This window comes from Urocitellus parryii, chromosome 8 (genome assembly GCF_045843805.1).
Source record: "Urocitellus parryii isolate mUroPar1 chromosome 8, mUroPar1.hap1, whole genome shotgun sequence".
In the NCBI taxonomy this organism is placed as follows: Eukaryota; Metazoa; Chordata; class Mammalia; order Rodentia; family Sciuridae; genus Urocitellus; species Urocitellus parryii.
Genome location: NC_135538.1, coordinates 90,826,769 through 90,846,927, shown reverse-complemented (window position 1 = coordinate 90,846,927; position 20,159 = coordinate 90,826,769). Strand labels below are relative to the sequence as shown.

Below are 20,159 nucleotides of genomic sequence, written 5' to 3'. Positions count from 1 at the left end.
GCCAAATGTCTTCTTTGAGATAAGGAGAGTAACTAAGAACAGACTAGGGAAGAAGAGCACGAGAAGAAGACCAACATTAAACAAGGATGAGAGGTGGGAGGGAAAGGGAGAGAGAAGGGAAATTGCATGGAAATGGAAGGAGACCCTCAGGGTTATACAAAATTACATACAAGAGGAAGTGAGGGGAAAGGGAAAAATAATACAAGGGGGAGGAATGAATTACAGTAGTGGGGGTAGAGAGAGAAGAGGGGAGGGGAGGGGAGGGGAGGGGGGATAGTAGAGGATAGGAAAGGCAGCAGAATACAACAGACATGAGTATATCAATATGTAAATCAATGGAAGTGTAACTGATGTGATTCTGCAAGCTGTACATGGGGTAAAATGGGAGTTCATAACCCGCTTGAATCAAAATGTGAAATATGATATATCAAGAACTATGTAATGTTTTGAACAACCAACAATAAAATAAACAAATAAATAAATAAATAAATAAATAAATAAATTAGCAATGATTCATCATGGCAATGCATACATAGGACAATGACAACAGTATCAATGGGAGTAACTACTTTATATCTGCTTATTGTAATTAAAGTAGAAAGTCATAGCAACCAAAATACAGAAGGTACATGTAATCTATATTGTGAGAATTTCTATAGATGAATAGCAATAATTACCTAAATAAGGTAAAGGAAAATTCATTTGCATCTATTAAAATTTTTTGTTTATTTCTGAAGTAAAATTTAGTTTATAATGAATAGAAAACAAAATAATAAAGCCCTTTTCTTTTAAAATAAACATATTTTTTAAGTTTGTTTTCTAGCTTTAGTCCCTAAGACTAAAATTTTGAAGGGAGCCCAGATTAAATCAAACTTTACTATTTTCTAAGTCCAGTGAATGAACACTACATGGAAACAGAATTGTATTAAGGGCATGTGTATTAATACTATTTTGAAAAAAAAAGATTTCAAAGAGAAATATAGCATTAAAAATGTGTGAAAATGATGCTATTTGTGGAAGATCTAATTATAATGCTAGAAACTAACAAATATAACAAATTGCAGTATCCAGCGCTACAGAAATAATTATACAAAAATTTTTCTAATTATCTCCTTTTGCCTCCATAAACAGACTATATAATCAAGTCCACACTTTGGATAGATTCCTTTATGTAGTATAGACTTTAATGTTACAAATTGTAATGAAATATAACCCTTAAAATGGGAAAATGTTTTCACTAGGTTAAATTCCTTACTTTTACGTCCCCATTTCTTACAGATTCACATATTTAACAAACAGAATACAGATCTTCTTTATACTTCCTTTTTATCTTTAAATTTTCAGAAAATGAGTTCATAGACATATAAATTAAAAATGCATTTTTTCATGTAAATTTTACTCTAAATGGACAAACAATAATTTAATTGTGCACACTGTAGAGTCATCTGTTTCTTATTAAAAGAAAGATGATGCATGTGTCTTTAACACAATGAATGTTATATTAGTGCAAATATGTATCCCACAGATAAAATGTGCACTGTAAGAACAAACCCACAGCACTAGTATAAATATGTAGCCTATTTCTGAACTTTCAACACCAGTGGTTAGCAAATGCTTTCTATAAAGGGCCAGATAGTAAATACTTTAGGTTTTATAAGCAAGGAGGACATATGTCCCATGACCATGAAGAGCAGCAGCCAGCCACAAATAGGAATGAATGAATGTTGTGATATTTGTGAGAGGCACAAAATAGGAAAAGGTCTGGATTTTCTCCTATGAAATAGAATTTGCTAAATCATATTTCCTTAACTCTAAAAACTAAACTTTTAAAATTACTGAATCAACTAAATACTTACTAAATGTTATGAGTTTTACTGTGTTCTGCTGGAATTACAATTTTATGTATACTCTTTATATTTCTTTTGGAAATAGATTGCTAAATTGCTAACAGGCTCAGAACAAAATTAATCAGAAAATAAGAAATTCATAAAATAGAAAAAAGGAAATTATTTTTGCGCTTCACAAAGAAAATGGATTAATAATTGGATTATTTGTATACTTAATTAAAGTACATTTATTCTTTGGTTTAAAAAAAATCAATTCCAGTGACACCTTCAAGGAAGCCTTTCCCATTAGTCTTTAAAAGACAATTTCTCAGTTAAGTAATGTCGGTTGCTGTGAGTACCAAACCTCTTTAATCACAGTGGTTTAGCACAACAAAACTTTTGCCTTTTTTCATTTATTTGTGGTTTCCTCACTCAACACAATGGAGGTACTGTTGTTTTTAGGTATCTCTCTTCCAAAAAAAATGGAGGAGAAAAGAGCAGTTTGATCTATAAAAAAAAAAAAAAAAAAAAAAAAAAGAAAAAGAAAAGGTTGTAAAGGATACTTTTATAGATCAAACTGCTAGATTAAAGCTTCTATCATTTTCTTTTGGTCTAAACTCATTCACTTGTCTCATCTATATGCAATATAATTAAGCTATGTTTAAGGTGGAAAGAAGAACATATAGTAGGTTCATTAATAAAAGGCCAAGTTTTCTAGCTGAAAAAAATTCTATAAAAATATAAATTAGAATGTGTTTTTATATAGCACTGCCTAATGTATCTATAGTATGAATTTTATTTTAAGAGATAATATAGAAAATAGAATATACTGTCAGAGACATGAACTTTATCATAGTTTAGCTGTACTAGCTTTTTGTTCTATTTGGTTTATGTGAAATTCCTTTGAACACTTTAGTGTGTTCTTTAAAAGTAAGGCATTGAAAATAAATAAAAATTTCTTGTTTTTATTATAATTTAAAGATTAAAATATTCAGGATGTAATGGTTAAAATATTTATGATTATTTGTAATTATTATTTCTGTTATATACTCAGTTTTCTTTAAATGCAACTTCTTTTACTTAAGAAATTTTTATTTGCAATCATTTATTTTTAATTAGATTTTATATTTTTCTTAAATTTTTCAAATAGTTGTAAAGATAACACATGAAGGTCCTATCTGTCTTGAAACTGGTTTGAACCTTGTTATTTTTTATAACACATTGTCACGATTATAGGACCAAAATCACCACATTATTATAAACCAAAATTCATACTTTATTTTTATTTTATTGTTTTTAAGGTGATGTTCTTACTTTTTCAAGAAAAATACTTCTGTTCAATGACATGATGACTTTATTTTGCTCCCAGATATTATACTACTTTTAGTAGTCATATTTCCTTAGTCTCCTTTTGGTATTTAAAAATTACCTAGATTTTATTGGTTTTCTTGTGCCTGACAGTTTTGATGAATACAGATCAAGTAGTTTTTAGAATGTTTCACAATTGGGTTCCTTTGTTGATTTTTCTGATGAGTAGAATGAGGTAATACATTTGGGGAGGAGGATTACAAATATAAAATGTCATTTTTCACATTTCATATCAAAATTGTTATTAAAATGACTTATCAATGCTGATATTAAACTTGATAACTTGATTGAGTAATGATTGTCAGAATTCTCAATATAAATTTATTCTTCCCTCTATGAGCTCCTCTTTCCACATTCTACAATTTTGGAGGGCAATCACTATCATGCTGCTTGAGCTTAAAGGATAGAGAATTAGGTTCCACCTCCTTTTTTATAAAATGTTTGCATACATTTTTTGAATATTCTATATAGAAGACATTCCATTCCTCCCCATTTACCTATTAAATCATTTATTTTTAATCACTATGACCTCATATATATTAATTTTGCATTTGGGTGATAACATTATTTCTTTTTTTTAAATTTTGTTGCTGAAATTCTATAACTTTAGCCAGTGGCCTTCAGTTAGTTCCTTTGTCTCTGACATTCATATTCTCTCTCTCTCTCTCTCTCTCTCACTCTCTCTCTCTCCCTCTCTCTCTCTCAACACCTCCCTATCTTCTAGTTTTACAGGAGTGTCCATGATCCAATGATCATCTCTAAATCTCATGCCTACACCTGGAACTAGCTAGATCTCTGAGGAATGGTGAATAATATGAGTATTGAAGACCTCAGTGCTGGGAAAATTTTATCTTTAAAATTAAAACTGAATTTTATTTACTTAGACCATTCCCTATATATCTTTTAGAATGTATAATCAATAAACATACATTTACATTTTATATACCCAAATATGATAAAATATTTCCTATTATGTGAATATCACATAGAAATTAAAATTAAACAATAAGTATTAGTTTTGGCAGGCAACATGGTATTTTTATCATACACTTCAGTAATTCATCTATATTTAATTCAATGAGGTAAACATATTTTTATTTCAATTCAACATTTAAGAAAACTATAACTTAGTTTAACTGTATGCTAAACATATGAAGAGGATTGTATAATCTTCAATTTTTGATAAGTAGTTTTAATAAAATAATGTTCAAAATAAATAGGTTTAACATTTAAAAATGTCTAAATCAATTTAGTTGAAAAGTTTTCAAGTTTCATGGCCTGGGATAAAGATACTAACATTGAAGGAAATATTGAGTGAGTTACTTTCTATATATACTATCTTGTAGAATAGTTTATAAATAGGTTTTTATAAGGCAAAATAAGAATTTTTAAATTTTTGAAAAAAATGAAATACTTTTACTGAAAGTAAAGAGTTAAAAATCAAATCTGATAGTAAATAAAAAATATCTATGATTGGCTTAGCATATGCAGTGGTTAGGATAAGTGTCTCCCAAAGTCTCATATATTAAATGCTTGGGCCCTAGGTTGGTCCAATGGAAAGAAAGCAAAACTTAAAGAGGTGAGACCTAGTAGGAGGCCTTCTTGTGGATTTAAGCATGTCCTTGAAGGAGATAATGTACCCCAGCCACATCTTCTTCCAGTTCCTCTTCAAGTCCAAGTCATGAGGTGAACAATCTTCCCTCTGCCACACCGGTGCTCATGATGTGTTGTCATGTGCTGTCTCGCTACAGGCCCAAAAGCAGTGAGGCCAATTGATCATGGACTGAAAATCACAAAGGGAGGCTGCAAACCTTTTTTCTTTGTAACTTGATTATCTCAGGTAATAGTTATAATAACAGGAAGCTGAATAACAAAGTGTATCAAACTAACTATGGCTACATTCAAAGATTTAAATGATTAGTTTAGGGGGAAAAAAAAGAAAAGCTCTCCAGTTCCATTTGCTAATGGGGGAAATATTTCAAATAAAATAAGATAGACTATAATAGACTTCAGTTTTCATTGTATTATTTGGTTTCTTTGATGGCCTTTCTAAAAGAAAAAAAATAAGAAACTCAACTGTTTTTATGGATGTATAAAGAAGCTTATTTCACTCTAGTTTCTGCCTAAAGGATAATTGGTTGGTAATTTTAGGAACTATCTTTAAGAAAATGAAGGACGAATAATGTTGTTGGGAGACTGAAATGAGTTCAGAATAGAGATAGAAATGCTTTTTAAAGTTAATTATGTTTGCTTTTTCTTCTCCCTTGGTGTTCATTACCTTTAAATGGAGCTATGTATTGGCAGAAGTAATTACCTGGTTGGTCAATGCAGGTGGCTGATTTCTTAAAGGGCTGTGAGGCATACTCATTAGTATGTTTCACATCTTGTAACTTGAAAAATAATGAAAATTATGTGAAGTTTTAATAAGGCAAGTAGGTTACAATTATAATTCTTAAAATTTCCCAAGTACATTAATCTATTTAGGGGAATTAACTAAGACTAAATTCATTAGAAAGGAATGTCATATATTATTGTCAGAGCCCAATTATTTCACCTTATTTGAAACTAATTCTTACTAGAACTAATATGCAGACACATCTTGGAGTTTGTAGGCATTCAAAGTCTGTGTGGATATTAACTACTTTGTCTTATGCTTCAGAGTATAGAATGGAATAGATGATTCAGATTATTGGGAAGGAAATCAAATGTTAGGATATAGAAAATAAAAATTAATGAGATAAAAATAATGGTGAATCAATAGCATTTTTATGTATGTCACTAAGGGCAAAATGTTCTTTGTAAGCCACAGTTATTAAATGCTATTTAGTAATGAATCCACGGGGAACAGGGACATTTGGATCTATCCATGAGCTTTATACATGTTATGGAGCCAGGATGATGAATCACATGTCTTTCTATAAATTTCACAAATTAATACTATGTGGAAGAAAAAAAAATGGAAATATCCATTAACTATATTGTCTTAGTATTTTCTTTGGCCCAGTTCTCTGTTTCAGGTTTTCCATTATTATTGCACCCTGAACTTATTTTGATAAATCTGACCTTCCATATTTCAACACTTAGATTGTTAATTTCCTGAGTTAAAAAGCATAACCTAAACTGACACTAAATTGACTCTTATAAATAATGATAAGCAGTTTTCTTATTAATTTACAGCAAGAGAAGAAAAATTGACACTGACATATGATACAAATTATTCACAAATGATATGAATAGATATATTATCTCTATTGTTAAAAGTTATCTAAAATAGTGACAATAACTTGGGCAGGAGGAGAAATGTATAATGTTCAGCTAAATAGGAATGATCATACTAAACTACATTGGAAATGCTGCTTTTATCACCAACAAAATGAAAATGAAACACAAATAAAAGCACAAATGGTTTTACAGTTAAAAAATGAAAAGGCAAATGGAAATTCAACTATAGAACATTAAGTTAAGTGGAGGGAGAAAAAAGAGTAAAAATTAAAAACATATATGAAAGTTAATGAATTCTTATTAAAACTTAAATGTATTTATTTGGTCATTTATATTATGCATCAAACTTGTAAGAAAAGAAGTCACAATTACATACCCAGTTAATTACAACAGTAAAAATAGGTATTGAAAACTAAATATATCTATTTTTGTGCCTATATTAATATGTAGTAAAGCAACTCTAACATATATTTTATATTTAAATATTCTAGAGAATAAAAATTTGCATAAATTAAATATTCAAATATTCTTCTGGAGAATACTTCTGTTGACTACATTAACTTAATATATTAAGCTCTTATTTCTTAGTAAAATGCATATCCTCTTCTGCCTGGAGACATAAAATATTGGTCTTCAAATGGTTGTAAGTTGCAAAATAGGAAACTTTGGAAAAGAAATATGAAATTTTAGCTTTAATTTTTCTGTTAATATTTATATATTTAAAATAATGTAAATGTTGATGGCTGGATATCACTTTTAAACTCAACTTTTAGATAAAGCAGAGAACACTTAAATATACTCACATTAATATAATTGAATGTAATAAAGTCAGATAAAGATAATATAAATGCAAAGTATAGGTGCTAGAATATGGTAGGTAGAAAGGATGAATTGGTGGAGAGGTAAGTAGAATAGTAAAGTCACCTATATTTTTAATTTAATAAAATCCAATATAAATTATGTATATTTTATTAAAAAATAAAATTTAATGCATTAAGATGATGTGGTTGACAGAATTGAATTAATATTTAATTTAGTGATATTATTAAATTAATAATAATCAACAATACGAACTATTGAGAGAAAGTTGAGGAAAGGTGGTTTCAGTGATAAGTGAGAAAAGATATATCTTTAACATTGAACAGCCAACAAATAACATATGTAATTGTATCACAAATTTCAAGATGGATATATAAGCAAATTAAAGAAGTAACAGAGGAAATGAAACAGGGAACTATGTAAAACATTTCTTCTCAAGAAGTAAAATCAATAAATGGGATGGTATCCAACTAAAAATCTTCTTCACTGCAAAGGATACAATCAAGAATATGGACAGAGAGCCTAAAGAATGGGAGAAAGTCCGTAGTTCTCTATCTTCGGTGCAGGTGATACATCTTAATCTCCAGGATATATAAAGAACTCAAAAAACTTAACAACAGAAAACCAAATAGCCCATCAATAAATGGGCAAAGGAACTGAACAGACACTTCATAGAACAAGTATGATTGGTCAACAAATATATGAAAAAATATTCAACATCTCTAGCAATTAGAGAAATGCAAATTAAAACTACACTGGAATTTCATCTCACTTTACTCAGAATGACAATTATGAAAAAAACAAATAACAGTAAATGTTGGTGAGGATGTGGGGAAAAGGTACACTCAAACATTACTGGTGGGAATGCAAATTGGTGAAAACACTCTGGAAAGCAGTATGGAGATTTCTCAGAAAACTTAGAATAGAACCACATGTGATGCAGTTATTCCACTCCTTGGTCTATACCCAAAGGACTTAAAATCAGCATATTACAGTGATGCAGCCACATCAATGTTTATAATAGCTCAATTCACAATACCCAACCTACAGAACCAACCTAGGTGTCCTTCAGCAGATGAATAGATAAAGAAATGTGGTATATATACACAATGGATTATTACTCAGTCATAAATAAGAATGAAATTATGGTATTTACTGGTAAATGGATGCAACTGGAAAATATCATGCTAAGTGAAAATAAGCCAGTTCCCCCAAACCAAAGGCCAAATATTTTCTCTGACATGTGGATGCTAATACACAACAAAGGAAGATGAGGAGGGGAAGAAGATTAGATTACACACTGGGGAATGAAGGAAAGTTGGGGAGGTAAAATAGGAACAAGGAATATAGAATTAATCAGACATAACTTTTCTAACCTTGAATTGTAATATCCAGCCAGAGTAACTCTGCATCATGTATAACAACAAGTATAGGATCCTACTTAGAATAAGTTAGTTATATTTCATGTATTTATAATATGCAAAATACATTCTACTGCCATATATATCTATAAAGAACAAATTAAAAACAGTTTTCTTCTGTCAGACTTGAAGGTAAGATCTGGTTTGGAAATATGGTTTTTTATTAGAAGCTCTTTTGATTTTATTTCAATGTACACATTAGTTTAAGGTATCTGTGGACCTCCCAAGTGCTAATTAATTAATTAATCTCACCTTTTTGTCCAAACTTTTTTATTGGTGCATATAATCATACATAATAGTAGGATATTATGTGATATTCATATATGCACATAACATAATTTGATTGATATCACTCATCAGAACCTTTCCTTTTCCTCCCTACCTACCTTCCCCTGAACTCCTTGTCCTACTGTACTAATTTCCCTCTATTATTTATTATTTTAATATTATTATTTTAATTAGTTTGTTATAAATATGTGAGATTCAAAACATTCTTTAATTTCTGATGTGTTGCAATTGTTTTAATAACATTTATGAAAATGTTCTGTTATAAAATATTGTAAGTAGATAGGTATTAACAAGGTTAGTTTTTGAAATTCATAAAAATGACTGGTATGTTTTTCTGTAATATGTTCAACCATTCTTATAATATTTTATGAAAACTATTCAATCAGACAAAAGAAAGAAGTTTCATCATTACAACAAACTCATTTCACTATCATTTAGGGTTAATTTATAGCCAATGCCTCTACTTGAATAAGTAGACATTTTTCTGTAATAATGGTTTATTAGAAAGTAATGAATAGTATACCAGCAAAAATAAGGGATTTAACAAAAGATAAAGAATAAATATAGGAAAATGAACTCCTTTGGGAAAATATTAAAAACCAAAGAATGGTGAAATATCCTTATCAATCTCTAACAAATTTAATACATATCATATATATAATAAATATATATAAGAAATAAAAATATATATCTATATTTGTTACCTATCTCCGGGAGAGCCTACAGGTGGCATTTTTATTCAATTCACTCATGAATACAATAGGTAAATGCCATGAAAGTGATAGCATGATTTCCACCTTATTAAAAAAAAACTGCTTTCTTTAACCATAAAAATTGGTGGTTTTGTACATCTTGTGCTGTTATTTTAGATACAAGGGATTTTCCCAATAAAATTCTCTGAAATTGCCCATTTCTGCGTTTATATGTATCTAGGTCAAACAAGAGTTTATTATTATTTTTTTGGCTTTCTTTTTTTTCTTCTTCTTTTTTTTTATTAGTTTCTTGTGACAATACAATGATCTTGACATATCATACATTTTAATCAAATGGGGTATAATTTCTCATTTTTCCAAGTGTACAGGTTGCAGAATCACATTGGTTACACAGCCACATATATACATATCTAGGTCAAACAAGATGGACCACAATTACACAGTGTTTTTATGTTTACATCTACCCACTTCTGTAATTCCACAAAAACTTCCTGACACAAGTAATATTCTTGTCCACATTTTAAAAGTGGAACTTAAATGGATAGAGGTTATATATAGCTTTCTATTTCTCTCATCTGATAAGTCACAGAAATATAACTCAAATTTAAGTAATCTACTGTAGGAATTCTCATTTCTTATGTCATAAACTTTAATGGGATCTCTTATTCCATGAAATCACCCTATATATTTCTGTAATTCATGTGTCCATAGAGTGATTCCTTTGGTTGTCAAATATCATGCATTTCCCCCTCATCTCTTCCAGTTTCATCTTCCTGTAAACATGCTAGCTGTTACAGGTATCTTGAATCCATAAAATGTTAATTAAGGACCTATCAAGCATCAACCCCAAGCAGCTGCAGTAGGAATTCCAGAACCAAACATTCTTGGTGAATTCCTATTATCATAACAAATCAGCAATACCTGAGTCATCTACCTGCCCAGGTATGTACAACAGCCTGACCTTGCTTGAAGAAAATCTGAAAGCACATGAAATCAACGAGAAATCTTAGATTCAAGTTGGAGATAGAGGAGGTGAAAAGTGGTGGGTTTTTATAAAGTGAGCTCAAGAAAATGCCAAAAAATGCTATACTTAAAGACCTATCACTTTCATTGGGCCATTATTATGGTTCTAATACTTCTAGTATGATTTCAGAGCGAAAGTGTGCCCATTATATATGATATCCAATGATTTTTTTTATATAAAAAGTATTATTGACACATAAGAAAGAACAAATGCTCTTGACACTAAGACCAGAAAGAAATACAGCTAGAGGGGCCTCCTATAAAGAACAAGAGTAAATTTTCTAAGATATTCATGCATATATTAAAAGAAGATTTTTATTATCAATTTTTATTAAAGATACCTTCAATATAATCTGCTTTCATACACACCAAAATTCAAGCCAGGGAAAATAATTCTGTAGGAATTAAACACATTTTTAAAAATTTAACTATGTTTAGGAATGTATCATGGGATATCTGAGGAATAAGAGGATTCCAACCCTCCCTATAAGTTACTTTCCCACACCTCAGTTTAACTTTTGATAAATATTGATTAGAAAAATGTTTTAGATTATTCTCACTAATACATACTATGGGAGCTGGTGCTTGGCCTTTTTATTGAAGACAGCAATCACCAGGACACAAGCTTTAGCAAACAACAGTGTTTACACAAATAATTAAAATAAGTTATACAGAACTTTGTTGGGAACTTTAAGGTCACATAATTTTGAGAAACTTATTGTCAATGCAAAAACTCATTGCCTACAAAGTTAAATACACAACACAGATTTTATTCACAGCCATCACAATAGAGGAGAAAGAATAGACCCCCATACGAGACAGTTTTTAAAAACTGAGTTGGGAGAACTCATAGGCCATATGTGTTTGCTATTTGGCTCTACTCCAGAGAAAGATAACTTTACTCAATCTTCAAGATGGGAATCAGCTTTACAACTGGGATCCAGATGCTTACTAGTGTTAACCTCTTATTGAAAAGGTACTATTTTTATTAATGATTTCAAAGAGATGGGACACAGGTACCTTAGGAAGGTAGTTTTAGTTTTGGTGTGTAAAACTGATAAGAGGATTTTAAAAAGATTAATGCATTTTGAGGGCAGAGAAAAGCTTTTAAAAATATGGATTCTGAAGTAAATGCTCTCCAATAGGAAGGGGAGATGCCTCTGTATTTAGGCCATTTAGATTGTTTAAAGTGGTTGTCTGAGAAGGTCATGGACCAAGGGCAGGAGAAAACATGCCTAAAGTATGGTGAAGCTGTAGGAAACTTTAAGGTTGTCTTGTGACAGATGAAATATTAGGAAGATTCATACAATCCTTTAGTTTTCAACTTTCACAAGAAAATAACCAGGTATTTATTTATATTCTTAAGATGATAATCTTCTGGTTTTCTAGTGAAGTCTGAGAAACATGGGTGGCTTAGGAAAATCCATCCTCATTCCTATACCCAGTCTTGTCTTCTCAAATAAATCTCTGAGATATCTGATACCAGTTTTCCTAAATCAACCTGAATTCTACAGTCTTATCAGCTCATATTTCTAAAATAATGAATAAATAAGTCTTATTAAATCTTAGTTATTTTAGGCTTCACTTGCTCTCTACTCCTTCTGACTATTTCTCACATTGTCTATTGAAGCAGTCCTAACTAATAAGGATAGAAATTTATGGTCCCAGACATAAAAAGGGTCTGGGAAGATATCAATAAGAAAGGTATTTATCTGCTTTTTGATTTTTCAAATTTGACACTTTAATTTAAAATTTCAGGCAAATCTTGGTTTTTAAATCATATTATATCTGTGTTAATATACATTCTCTCTTATAGTACAATGAACATAAATCTGTAGAGGGGAAACATGGCAGGCCAAGATGATGCCTTGATGACTATTGCAACTTTCCCTAAGCCTTATATTCACCCTCTAAGGCACTGTGTTCTAGGTGGAGCACTTCAGGGAAATATACAAGGTCACTGCATACTATTGACTTAGTTGGCTTACTATGCAGAGAACATGTGAAGTTACTCCTGCTAACTTTATACTCATTGACAAGTCTTTTCTCTTGCTCCCTGCCTTTTATCCTCTTTAATCTATGGAAATCATGTATTATAAATTTCACAGTAGCCAGAATAGAGGATTTCGAATGTTGTACCAGAATAAAATGATAAATGTTTAAAATATTGGTATGCTAATTATGCTGGCGAAAAAAAAAAAAAAAGAAAAGCTCACAGAATCATCTACAAAAAACAGCATCCAGGGGCTGGAGTTGTGGCTTAGTGGTATAGCACTTGCCTGTCATGTGTGAGATCCTGGGTTCAATCCTCAGCACCACATGTAAGTAAATAAATAAAAGATCCATTTACAGCTAAAAAATATATTTTAAAAACCCAAGAAAGTATCCACCCAACTTTCAAATACTTGATCAAAGATGATATAAGATAGTTTCTTCCCTGTTCTTTTCATCAAAGGTAGATATTTCTAAATTTCTTGCTGATTATAATTTCCACAGAAGTCAGTTGTATATGTGTGCATATTTTTCATGGAAAAAATATAGGATTATAAAAAGAAAATCCATTATTGCCCCAGTCCAGCTGCAGCAAAATAACCGGGGGTGATGAGCAACTTGTGTACATTGATACAGCAGGAGTAGGAGCCGTTTATTATAGGACAACAGAGGTATTTATATATTCCACACAGCTTATCTTAATTAACATAAAATAGATACAGCAGTCAACCAATAAGGAATCTCCACACTTAATGGCTTGCTGGAGTTACTTTACAAACCACTCCCTCTGGCAAAATGCCAGGCGCCATCCTGACTTGTTTACAGACTCTAACTAGAGATACTCTAGTATCTCTGCCACTGACACATATTAATCCTCAAAAATATTTGTTAAATTAATAAAAAATTAACAGTGACTAAATACACACAAATAACATGGCATTGTGTCTGCAAAATATCTAAAATTATTTTTAGTCCAGTTTTAGGTGAAAAATTAACAAAATTCTAAAATTCCAAGATATATAATGAGTATTAAAAATATTGCCAGAAATAGAATTTGTGATTGATTTTTAAAGTATCTTTTTTAGCTGTAGATGGACACAATACCTTTATTTTATTTATTTATTTACATGTGCTGCTGCTGATTAAACCCAGTACCTCATACATGCTAGGCAAGTGCTCTATCACTGAGTCACCATCCCAGCCCTATTTGTGATTAATTTTTAAAAGTTTCAAACTGTGTTCCACATGACTGACAACAGTAAGTTGCATTGAAGTGGTACATATATGTGATTTTAGAGCTTTTATTCCAAAGTGTAGATGGAATTTACATAAAATTTGTTTGACTCAGTAAACTATGTTTGACAATCAAATTATTAAGCATACCTCATTTGAATACAACCAATAATATTACACTCATGATTTTTTTTAAAAATTCTGATTTTCTGGGTAAACAAAATAACATTCTACATATTTTATTGTTTAAATAGTTTTAGGTTTAGAGCCATGATGAACAGAAAGTACTGAGCATTCCCATGTGTCCTCTGTCCTCTGCCCTCACACACACATAATACCCCCCATGAACACCACCACCATCTAAGCATTGCATTTGTTCCAATTGATAAATCTACATTAATACATACAACATTTTTTTTTGGATTTACACTATTGCGGATTGAACACAATGGTGTTCCACTAGTGCACTATATTCCATTCAGCTTAAAAAATACATATACTTTAAAAAAAGGTTTCCTTTTCCACATTTAATGTCAGCTTCTTGATGATTATTACTTCACTCGTATGTCTTAAATTGCTTGCATCATAAGCCAAGTCAAACTGTGATGCATTTCTCCCAGAGAAGTCATACTTTAGGAATGATTCACTGATGAAAAAGCAATCCAGATAATAACAGTTCTGCTTCATACATAGTAATCTCAAGTGTTTATAATTTCTTTATTCTGTGATTTAAAATACTTCATATTCTATATTCTTTTGAAATTTGTCCTAAACCCTGAAAGTTGTTGATTCTATGGAAGTGAATTATAAAAACTGTGAACTTATGCCTTGGAAGCTGAGAAGCAAATACCTCATACCTTAGACAAAGGGGTTGAATAGGCAGGAAGGAAGGGTCTACCTTATGTGTCTAGATAGAAAGTTTGCTATTTAATCTTAATGTCTACATGTAGACTCTACCACAGAGCCCAGAAGCTAGGCCTAGAAGAAGCTGACTGTCTGCTGACTTGATTCCCTGGGCAATTGAGCCCTCAGGGAGCCACTGGGCCTGTTTGTCCTGGTCAAGAGTCCATGTGTGCTGAGACTGCACATTGTCTAATCACATGATGGAGAGAATAAGTTAAGAAAGCAGATGAAAACGAATGCACAAATAAATCAGAGGGCCTTTCTTATGAATTGAAAATGTTCTCATAATTGTGATACATTTTGTTGACTAAAAATATTTGCATTGCAGCATATAAGCTCTTGATTGGTCAATGATGATTGATTTTTTTTAGTCTTAAAGAATAAATCATAGGATCTACTTATGTAGAATTCGTGTTTTGGAAAGCAGCAACTTTTAAATGAAAACACACAAAGTCAGATAAGTATCAATTCTCTGCCTTTCATGTTTACAAAACTTTTAGAACTGGTGATGGGCCTTGTAAACTCCTATTTTTTTACAACATACAAAATAATATGTGACATGTTTTAGTTTTAAATATCTTCTTTTCCTTCCATCTTTTTCCATGTTCATTTCTATAAGACCTAACCAATAAATGTCATGATACAGGCTATTTGGGGATATTTATAGATACAATTTAATGGCATTAGTACAAAATAACAAGATTAACTACTTTTGTTTGTTTTTAAATTTTGTTTAGTTCAATTAATTCAATTGCAGTGGAAAAATAGGGCTAGGGACCTATTGTTGATGACAGGGCATTTCCAAAACAGCACATAAGCTTGGGTTAATATCAACTCATTTTATTCTTGTTACCACCCAGGACCCTCATATTAATGAATCATTAATAAAATAATCTAAGTGTTCTAATTAAATATTACTTCTGTCATTGTTCAAATATGAACATTGTTATTAGAATTGATAAGACGAATTTAGTGAAATTATGTAAGTTTTTAAAGCTATGAGCTACTTAAATGTTAGAAATTATCTCTGATTGTACTGTTAGCAAATTTGAACCTATTTCCAGGTCATGAACAATTGGTAATAACAAGATTACTCTTGGTAATTATACACTTGCAGATTTTCTAATAGTCTATCAGGTGGAATAACAATATGGAAACCCATTTTCCTATAATGCTTAGTCTCAGAAATGAATACTTTTACTGTATAATGAAGCAGGAGTTTATTAGGCATGCCATCAGACTTGAAAGGAAAAGTACAACAGACCTATTTCATGGTACAGTAGACTTTATATCAGAGAGCACTTCAGAAAGGAGATATTAGATTTACAGAAATAATCTCGTTTCAGTTTTTAGTCAAAATTACAACACATTCAAAAGACTGAGTACAAATTGATTCAAGCTTGAATTCATCAGGGAAGCTATCTAAATTGGTTAGATTTTATGCTTTCAAATCAGTTCCTTTCTTAGGAGACACTTGCTAATCATAAACTAATCCCACTGCAGTGAAAGTATTTATTCATTCACAAATAGTTACACATGCACTTTGAAGGTACTAATGAGATACTGTGCATACAACAATTGGGAGATGAGCTATAAAATATCTGCTTAACTGTGGAGGAATATCAAATGGGACTGGTCATTCAATTGTGATAAGTCATGTTTAGTGTGGAGAATTTGTATTCCTAAAAGGACAGAGAAGAGAAAGTTCATGCTCTATTTCCTAATCCTACTACTAAACAGTTTATGAAAATGGTCTTTTAAGGAGGAAAATGTCAATATATTTTTAAAAGTTTGATGTCTACTCTTATTTCATAAATCCTAACGATCTATGACTGTTGGATCAGAAAGAAAGAGGGAAGAAACATAATTAATTAGAGAAAGAGAAAGCTACATACACTCAAAAAGAGGTAAAGAAATTTGTGTGGAAAATTCAGTTGAAATTTTTAATTTCTAGATTGATCTAAAGTCCTCCAGCAAGTAATTTATAAAATCAGTATTAAAATAAATGTTTCCATCCAAGGACAGGATGTTTCTTTTGAGTATGTGAACACAATAAAATAATTATATACCTTTAGGCCATGAAAATTAGATTTTAGGACAGAGATTATAGCAAAAAAAAAACTATCATATTTAATGAGATATATGCTAGATATAACACAAACATGATAAACCCACTATCAACTGTTGGTTGTCTGGTTTTAGAAATGATAGACTATGAAGAAAAAACATGTACTTTAGAATGTATGAAATTGTACTGCAGCCTGAAATCAATGAGTGTATCAGTCAGGGTCCAGAGAATGGATAGAATCACATTCATAATTTGAACAAGGAAAACAGAACCCTCAAATAGCTTTCACATACTCTGGCAAGCATAGAAAGGCAACCTGAGAAGAGAGTAGAACTTGAAAGGACTTTGTGTACTACTGTAATATGTGAGTACAAGAGAAGGACAGATTTTCAATAAAAGTGCTAAAAACATGTACTGATATAAAGAAGATTCTTTACAACAAGTAGTGCTGAGAAAATTAGGCATACACATGCAGAAGAATGAAACTAGATATATACTTTTCACCAGTTACAAAAATCAACTTATACTGGATTCAAGACTTAAATGTAAGTCCTGGAGTTTTGAAAGTACTGAGTGAAAACATGGAATGCTTTAGGACACTGGAATGACAAGGATTCTTTTTGGATAAATCTCCAAAAGTACATGAAAAAAAATAAAATAAATGGGATTACATTAAAAATTTTAAAGTGTATATATTTATTTATTTATCTGCTCAGGAAAATAAGTAAATAGATAAATAAAATTAGCATCACAATGAAGAGGCAACCTGTAGAATTGGGGAATATATTTGCAAAGTACACATTTGACAAGGGGTCAATATACCCTTCGCACTCCCCAAAACCCAATAGCCAATAAAACAAACAACACAAATAACTCACTTTAAAAATGGAAAATAGACATAACTAGACATTTCTTATAAGAAGACATAAAAGTGTCAGACAGGTACATGAAAAAAATGTTCAACATCACTAATTACCAAGAATATGCAAATCAATCCACTGGGAGCTATCACCTCACCCTACTAGGAATGGCTACTATCAAAAAGAATGAAGATAAATAAATATAACATCTGCTGGTAAAAGGTGTGGAAAAAAGTGAAGCCTTACACATTGTTGATGAGAATGTAAATTAGCATGGGATCCTTCCAAAAATTAAAAAGGAACTATCCATGTGATTCAGCAACCTCACTTCTGGGTATAAGCCAAAGGAGACATAGTCATTCTTCTGAAGAGACATCTGCAGTCCCATGTTTATTTGTAGCACTATTAACAATGGACAAGCAATGGGAAATGGAATGAAATTCTGTAATATGTGACAACATAGATGAAACTACATTAAATAAGATAAGCTTGACAGACTAGTACTGGCTGATCTTACCCATATGTGGAACCTAAAAAAATGATCTCTTACAGGCTGAAAAGAGAATGACAAGGATTGTAGGACAGGAGGAGGGATTGGGAACTAAATTACAGTTAGTAGCAAGAAGTTCTGGCATGCTATTGCATAATGATGTTGCTATGGATAACATTTATGTACTATATATCTTGATATATAACAAAAGTTATATATCAAGATATATAATAAAAGTTATAACAAAAGATATTGAATTGAATGTTTTCAACATGAGGAAATGATTGATTATTAAGGAGACAGATATGCAGATATGTTTAACCTGATTTAAACAATATACAATATATAGATATACCAAGAGATATACCATATGGTGCACCATTTATGTATGTGTATGTGAGTGTGTGTGTGTGTGTGTGTGTGTGTGTAAAATTTAAATTCTCCAGGTAAATGTATTCCTATAAACTCACACAATTAAGCTGCCAAAGGTCTCTTTCAAAATAAGACATCACCTACAGGGAGAAAATGCTGAGCATAAAATAGAAATTGAGAAGAATAGGGAAAATAGAAAGTAAGATTTGAGAAACAAACAAAACTGGGGTGTGGGAACAAATCTGAGATTTCAGCTGGCAAGCCACCATATACTGAAACAATAATCAAATAATAAAGTAAACCATGAACAGAGCCCTGTGAATAGAAAAGAGCTACCCTGAACTATGTCTCTTTTTAAATACCAGAAAGGCTATTAATGTATGAAAATGAGCAAAATAAAACAGCACATTTCACTTAAATAAAAAATTATTAAAACACAAAGAATTAGGAACACAAATGTATCCTTATAGACAGTGAAAATGCCTAAATGAACACAAATAACAGAAACCACTAAATCTCATTTAAATTGAAAATATCACAAATTGAGAGTACATTTAAAAATTAAATGTGTCAAACTTTACTAGGTCTACCCTGAATGCACTCAGTATACTGACCCCCATGACTGTGAGAATGGCTGGGAGCAGCAGTTCAGTGCTGGTATGCAGTACAGAGTATCCTGCCATATATTACATACTGCTAGCCCAGGACAAGACCAAAATTCAAATTATGAAGTGCATTTTCTTCTGAATGCACATAGTTTTTTAGTATTTTTTTCCCCCTTGGGCATAGGTGGACCAAACCCAGGGCCTTTCACATGCTAGGCAAGCATTCTACCACTGATCTATATTCCCAGCCCAGCTTTGTACTATTTTAAAGTCAAAATATCAAAAGTCAGACCATTGTAAATTAGAGACTACCAGAAATTCTGGATTTGAATTGGCAGTTCCAGAAAAGAATGTAATTTTTCCATATACTTTAAAAACACATTTTTAAAAGACATGCAACTAAACTCTGGTGTCAGGAAATAAGCATTTCAATAAAAATATTGGAAAAGCAACTAATTATTTTTTCTATATAATGCATTTGAGTTACTTTTGTGGAAAGTGAGGGGGAAAAAGAACAGTCAGTGTAAAAAATAAATGATTGAGTCAGGAAGATTTGGGTGATTCAAAAGGAAATAAAATGCTAATACCTCCAGAGTACTTCCCCCTCTAACAACCAGTTGCCAAGGTTACCTGCCTCCAGGGAATTGTTCCTCCCAGCAAGGAGTTGTTAATGAATGCCTTCTGAGAGTCTCCCTTCCTGCCTGTATACCTGGATAGCTTCTTTCCTGCCTTTTGGTTAATCTACCTTTTGATCACTTGGGCAAGGTAAGAAGAGGAGAGGGCAAGAGAAGAAAGGAAATTTAAGATCTATAAAAGGGGCAGGACAGTCCCATTCCCTGGGACACTAACTTTGGATCCCCTCCTCTGAAGAGGAGTTCCTCTTCTCTCTTTCTCCCTCTGTTTGAAAAATAAAACTTTTTGCTCTTGCCTTAGTGTTTCTCAAGCATTCAATCTTC

At 31.3% G+C, this 20,159-nt stretch overlaps 1 protein-coding gene across 1 annotated transcript in view; it reads right to left on the bottom strand.

The window, feature by feature from the left end:
- Positions 1–20,159, bottom strand: part of Eys (EGF-like photoreceptor maintenance factor) — a 1,574,159-nt gene that overhangs the window by 1,203,623 nt on the left and 350,377 nt on the right. The window contains 1 exon segment of the mRNA XM_077801488.1: positions 5,473–5,584. Within this exon segment, the coding sequence (XP_077657614.1) occupies positions 5,473–5,584 (112 nt within the window).